Source organism: Protobothrops mucrosquamatus, unplaced genomic scaffold (assembly GCF_001527695.2).
Source record: "Protobothrops mucrosquamatus isolate PMUCROS unplaced genomic scaffold, P.Mucros_1.0 scaffold13970, whole genome shotgun sequence".
In the NCBI taxonomy this organism is placed as follows: domain Eukaryota; kingdom Metazoa; phylum Chordata; class Lepidosauria; order Squamata; family Viperidae; genus Protobothrops; species Protobothrops mucrosquamatus.
The window spans coordinates 1-6,500 of NW_015399739.1; the positions used below are offsets into that span (position 1 = coordinate 1).

The window sequence follows — 6,500 nt, forward strand, 5'->3', positions numbered from 1 at the left end:
TGGCTGATCTTTATTGGCTATATCCTATATTCAACAAACCCTGAATTATTTTCACTGTGTGTTTAAAGTCTCTTCTCCATGGACTGCTATGTTTTCTTTTATGGATAGTAGCTCACCCGATTTGATGTGATGGACTTCAAATCTGAGAATTCTGGAAATTACACAGTTGCAGAAATTTGTCTTATGGCCTATTCTTGTCTTTCTTCCCATCTACTCTATTCCCCAGAAGAATACAGGAACCTGAACTGCAAAATCCCATCATCAATACTGTAAGTTTTATTTTTTTTATATTCCAGATGTGACGATGACCCAGTTTGCAGAAAGCATGCTCCTTCTCCCGGGCCCAATAATTTTATTCCTTGATGATTACCAAACAATGCATCTTCTTCTCTGTGTCCTCTGCCCTAGGCAGGATTTCTCATTTCATCTCTGATTTGCTTAGATGTTTCATAATTACACACATCTGTTTAGACAAAAAAAAAAGCATCTTACCAGCAGTTTCTGGTATTTCATCTGAAGCTCACTTGTATACTCCTGGAAACAAAAAGAAAAGACCAATCTCAAAAAAAGAAAAAGAAAAAAAGGTGACCAGCAAGATCATACGTTTATTGTAAATGCATCACAGTTAAGCGTCTGGCCATTGTATTAGAGCCTCCATAGTTAGGTGTCCAGTTCATGTGATAACTCCCCAAATTCTTGACTTGAGTATACAGGAAATTCTAAGAATTTTAACTCTAACATACCTGGAAAGCCATCAGGTAAATGAACATACATGACTGTTGCCCCCCACCCCCCAGGAAAACAATTCCACAGAAAGAGTAGAACTACTTTAATTAAGATTGGCTAGACCAGGGGTAGGCAACCTCGGCTCTTTTATGACTCGTGGACTTCAACTCCCAGAATTCCTGAGCCAGCCATGCTGAGGGGAAAGGGAGAGGTTTCCAAGCTGAGCCATGCTGGCTCAGGAATTCTGGGAGTTGGAAGTCCACGAGTCATAAAAGAGCCGAGGTTGCCTACCTCTGGGCTAGAACAAACAGAAACTCGAATGTCTGATTGTTCTGCCCCTGCTTATACTGCCGTGAATTCGTAAGATGTCTGTCTGAGTTGCTTTTGAGTGTTGTCTTGTTGTTCTGGACTTAAAAAATGTTTCAGCCCCTATCACCTTGATAGGTGATGGTTCCTATCTTCTTGTTCCTTGCTCTCTACCCCAATGTAGTCAACCTCAGCCATTTTAAGATGTGTGGACTTCAACTCCCAGAGTTCCCCAACCAGCATGGTCAAGGTTGAGAAGCACTGCTCTACCAAAGTTGCATGTGCTGGATTTCTCTTGCAGCATAGAAACATCTGCTGTTGCTTCCCCGCCACTCCCCATCCTATCAAAGACCCAAGAGACAGGGGGGATACCTTTTCGCCTTCTTTGTTGATATGCGGTCCAATAGCCATCACCTCATTGTGGAAGATATTGTGCTCTTCTACTTGACCGTTGACTGACGGAAGGTCTGTGCCAAAGCCTCTGCTGTTCAAGGTTTCCTTGGGAAAGAGGGCACAGGAAAGGTGGTAAGGGCATCATTCCCCATAGCCCCAGAAGCCCGGGCACACAAATAAATCTAGACACCAAGAATGGGCCTCTTAGCAAGTCAGACCAGTGGTATCTCATGCTCCGAATAACATTTTGACCTGCCCAAAGAAACAAGAATGGAGTAACTTTTGAGTAGCTTCTTTGTTGTCGTTTGCCTACAGACAGAATCTAAAGTTTCAGACTAAGGCAATTATCTGCAATTATCTGCATAGCTATAGATACACTCTCTGAATTCCTAGGGAGGGTCCAACCTTGCTCTCTTCCTGTCTACCAGACCTTCCAAGCTCTGCTGTCTCTTCGCCCTCTGGGAAGGAGCCCCTCCCTCCTGTGACTCCAGACCACATTCCACCACACAAGCACGGTGGCATCTACTGATTATGATTTCTGCAGATTTTAGATAGCTTTTATTAAAAGTTAAAAAATAAATAAACGAGAATCCTCGGGAGAAGGACGTAACAGGAGGTGGCCCTTTGTGGTCCGCCCAAAACCTGTTGCAGTTTTGGAAATGCTAGAAGCTGTGTGTCTTCCTCCGCTTCACAACTCTTGCACCTTTGTTATGGTGAGTGCTGAAAACTGGGAAGGAGTCAAGACTATCTGCCACCAATTTTCAGAAGACCATTTCAATGAGCAGCCAAGTTAGACTTGGTGGCTCACCTGGCTGAGGGCTGCAGGTTGCTTATTGCTGACCTAAAGTGAACTCCATCCTCCCCATCAAATTGTGATGATGATGATGATACAATCTGGAGGAGAAAGTGGTTCTTTGTAGAAGAATGCCAGCCCCCAAATCTAGAAGTGTCATGCTAGGCTGCAGAGCACATATGTAATGCTTCCTGATTTACGGGTAAAAAAAGGACAAGTAATGCAATGGGCATTTATTGGGATTGCTAGCAGTGGGTAGGTATCTCTCCCAATGAAAGTAACAGCTTGGTGAAGGATAATTTTCGTGGATAACACGGCAGGGAAGATAGGAGGTGGCTAAGTATATTCCATATACTTCTTATCCTGATCCTACTTCTTAGCTTTCCCTGCTTCTTGCATAGCTATTAAAAAAAAACAACCTAGCAGTTCGAAAGCACGCAAATGCAAGTAGATAAATAGGTACCACTTTGGTGGGAAAAATAACAAGGACATGAAAGGCCTCCCTCGGGGAAGCAGTGATGTCACCAGCTACTCCTTTCAACCTGGAAGGTGCTTCTGATATGAAAGTAGCGTAGTATTGGAAAAACCAAGCCGGGGAGCTGATTTGAACAATTGGAACTTGTCATTCCCAAAATGGATGTCCCCAGATTAATTCAATTCCCACCACACCCAGTTGGGGTGGGCTTCAATGCACTTGAACGGTCACCAACTCGGAGAAAACTCATTTAATATTTCAAAAAAAGTCCTTTTAAGCAGAATTTAGGAAAAAACAGTCCAGCCCAGCTGATTTCCTCTTTGGGGCTACATTTATGATTGAAGACCCATAAGCCCCCCCCCTCCCAGCCCATGTCTCAAAGCAAAGAAGAGTATTTCCTGATTTGGAGAAGGCCTACCTGCTTCTCTTCGATTGTTGAAGACCAGTTGACCTCGGGTTCAATTTCACGTGGGGTGAAATTGTAAATCTGATCATGTTTCCCTCGCAAATTGTTCACTCTTTCCTTTAACTGCCGGATACTGAAGAAAAGAAATCAAGAATTCTCGTCTGTTTTTTTTTCCCATGACCATCAGGAGCAAAAGATCAGGACCACACATGAAGGTCCAGTTAATTTACTACTACTCCTCATGCCTATGCACAGGAATTTACTCAACTAACAGTGAGTCCTGGTTTGGCTAGATAAGGGTCAACAGAATTCAAGAGGTGTTGGACTTAGTCCATTTGTGACTATGTAGAGACTCTAGGTTGATTCCTCTTTTGACTCCACCCCCAGATTCTGCCACTCCTTCTCCTACAATGACACTTGGACAAGAGTTTCAGCCTCCTTACACCCACTCCATTATAATTCTGAATTTAGCCCAAATTGGAGAGTTCTGCCTCTCTTGCTCCACTCAAGAGCTCCAATTTCCATGGGCCTTGATGGAAGAGCTTTGCAGAATAACAGTTGGAAACGACCTTGAAGGCCTTCTAATCCAACCCCTATACCGTTTCAGACGTGGCTGTCCAATATCTTCTTAAAAACCTCCAGTGATGAAGCACTCACAACTTCTGGGGGCAAATCATTCCACTGGTTAATTGTTCTGTCAGGAAATTTCGCTTTAGTTCTAGGTTGCTTCTCTCCTTGATTAGTTTCCATCCATTGATTCTTGTTCTGTTTTCAGGGACTTTGGAGAATAGCTTGACTCCCTCTTCTTTGTGGCAGCCCCTGAGATATTGGAACATGGCTGCTATGTCACTCCTAGTCCTTCTTTTCATTAAACTAGACATACCCAATTCATATGTGTTAGCCTCCAGCCCCCTAGTTATCTTTGTTGCTCTTCTCTACACTCTTTCTAGACTCTCAACATTTTTTCTGTATCATGGTGACCAAAACTGGATGCAATATTCCAAGTGTGGTCCCTCAACACAAATATCAGCTTCAGAAGAGAATACGGTTAGATCAGGACTGCAGTCCTAATAATTGCATAGAAGGAAAAGGGTGAAAAACGCCAGCTGTTATTTATATTTTCTAGTTTATAAATGGCCATAAAATATCAAAAACAAAAAAAATAGTGAGTGTAATGTGTAGCTCAGCTTTCTGAGAAGCTGCTGGCAAGCTAGGACAATCACAGCAATTTCCTACTGATGTTTTCCTGTATCTGAATCTGCAGAGGTAGCATGCAGGTTTCCCTTTCATATCTATAGGTCAAAAACAGCCTCTAGTTGACCTCCAAAAATGGAAGTATTTAAATGGAACACCAAGGCAATGTGTTAAACCAGGGTACTATCAAAACAGATCCCATAAGAAAGCAGTGCCAAATGATTCCATTTAGTAGTGGAGAAAACAATATGGATCTTTTCATGAAGTCATCAGGAATTGGATTCAACCCTCCCAAAAAAACCTCCATGAAAGAGCTCACCAGTCTTTGGAGTCCTCCTCCAGAGTTTTTCTTTGAGAATAATACCAATTGAGGTGGGAAAAAATGAAATGTTGATTTTGGGTTTTGCTGATTAGGTAGGTTTGTTGTTAGAGACGTGGCTAGTATATATCACCATATCACAAAAAAGATGTTGAGAGACTGGTAAAAATTCAGAGAAGAGCAACTAAGATGATCAAAGGCCTGGAGACCAAAACTTACGAAGAACGGCTGTGGAGCTTAGTCTAAAGAAAAGAAGAAATAGGGGAGACATGATAGCAGTGTTCCAGTATCTGAGGGGCTGCCACAAGGCAGAGGGGGTCACGTTATTCTCCAAAGCACCAGAGGGAAGGACAAGAAACAATGGTTGGAAGCTGATCAAGGAAAGAAGCAACCTGGAATTAAGGAGAAACTTCCTGACAGTGAGGACGATCAACCAGTGGAACAGCTTGCCACCAGGAATCGTGGGCGCTCCATCGCTGGAAGCTTTTAAAAAGACACTGGACAATCATCTGACTGAGATGGTATAGGACCTCCTGCTTGAGCAGGGGGCTGGACTAGAAGACCTCCAAGGTCCCTTCTAGCTTCTATTCTATTCTATTCTATTCTATTCTATTCTATTCTATTCTATTCTCCATTCCATCTATTCCATTCCATTCCATTCCATTCCATTCTATTCTATTTGTTTATTCTATTCTATCCTATTTCTATTCCTATTATTACGTAAAAGTAAAATGTTGAGGTTGTGTGTTATTACCTTATTCTACTGCACCAAACGGAGTCAGAAGTCAATGCTTCTCTTTTTCTTCTCCCCTTTACCCTAGACCTTTTCTTCTTTCCCCTCCTCTCTCCTATTTTCCCATTATTTTCATTTTTTTCTTTTTATTTCTGTATTTGATATTTTGATAAACGACTAAAAATACTTGAATCCGAGAACAACACCAAGGCGCACCCCGAATTAAATATTTCTTTAAAACGCTAAAAACAGGTGTTATCTTCATGCCTTGTTTTGAAACCGGAGAAGAACCCAGAACCACACGACAAAAAGTAACACAGGTCTCCTGGTCAACGTGGCCTTTGTGCTATCACCCCAGACTTACTCTTCCGTGATCATGTCCCCCTGGGGGTGTTTCATGTGGCGAGCGATGGCAGCGTCTCCATCCAGAACATAAAGGAGTTTGTCAGATTCAATCAATTTATCAGCAGTGAGCTCCTGGTATTGTGTGGGCTGCCCAGCCTTAAGTTTGTGCAGGTCCTAGAAACCAACAAGTTGTCAGAGATAAACAATGAGAATAAAGCTTCATCAAAACATGTTTTCTGCAATGTCCTAGCGTTATCGTGTGCTTGGAAAAAGAAATGGCAGAAAGTATATTAATTTGGCTCAAAGACAACGTTTAATATTTTCAAAATATTTTTTTTCAACTACAGATAACCCTTGACTTACAATCACAATGCATAACATTTAAAATGGCATAAAATTATCCCCTGCAATTTCCTCCCAGTTCCCAAACTGACACGATACAAATAGATGCTGGAAACCCTTTATAAATCCAATACAATTCTATTCTCTTGTCCTCAGTGTGAGAATTTTTTTAAAAAAACAGAACATAAACAGAGTCTTTGAAGGAGAAGCTCTCCTAATAAAAGAGTTGCAATGTTCAAAAGGGACACCTGGCATCTCCATAAGAGTTGCATCACTAAACATTTGCGGGGTTTTAATTCTTTATGTTCTGTTTTAAATGAATATTTACAGATAGAAAGGACAGAGGTATAGGGAAGAAGGAAGGAAGGAAGAAAGGAGGCAGAAGAAGAAGAAGGAAGGAAGGAAGGAAGGAAGGAAGGAAGGAAGGAAGGAAGGAAGGAAGGAAGGAAGGAAGAAGGAAGGAAGGAG

At 41.9% G+C, this 6,500-nt stretch overlaps 1 protein-coding gene across 1 annotated transcript; it reads right to left on the minus strand.

Moving 5' to 3' along the window:
* Positions 1 to 492: 492 nt before the first annotated feature.
* LOC107301531 (periplakin-like) lies at positions 493 to 5,864 on the minus strand (the record flags this gene model as incomplete). The annotated part of the gene is made up of 4 exons (XM_015830741.1): positions 493 to 534; positions 1,405 to 1,530; positions 3,112 to 3,232; positions 5,710 to 5,864. Coding segments are annotated over 4 exons (444 nt in total), but the record flags the coding sequence as incomplete, so codon positions are not given.
* Between the last annotated feature and the right edge of the window lie 636 nt (positions 5,865 to 6,500).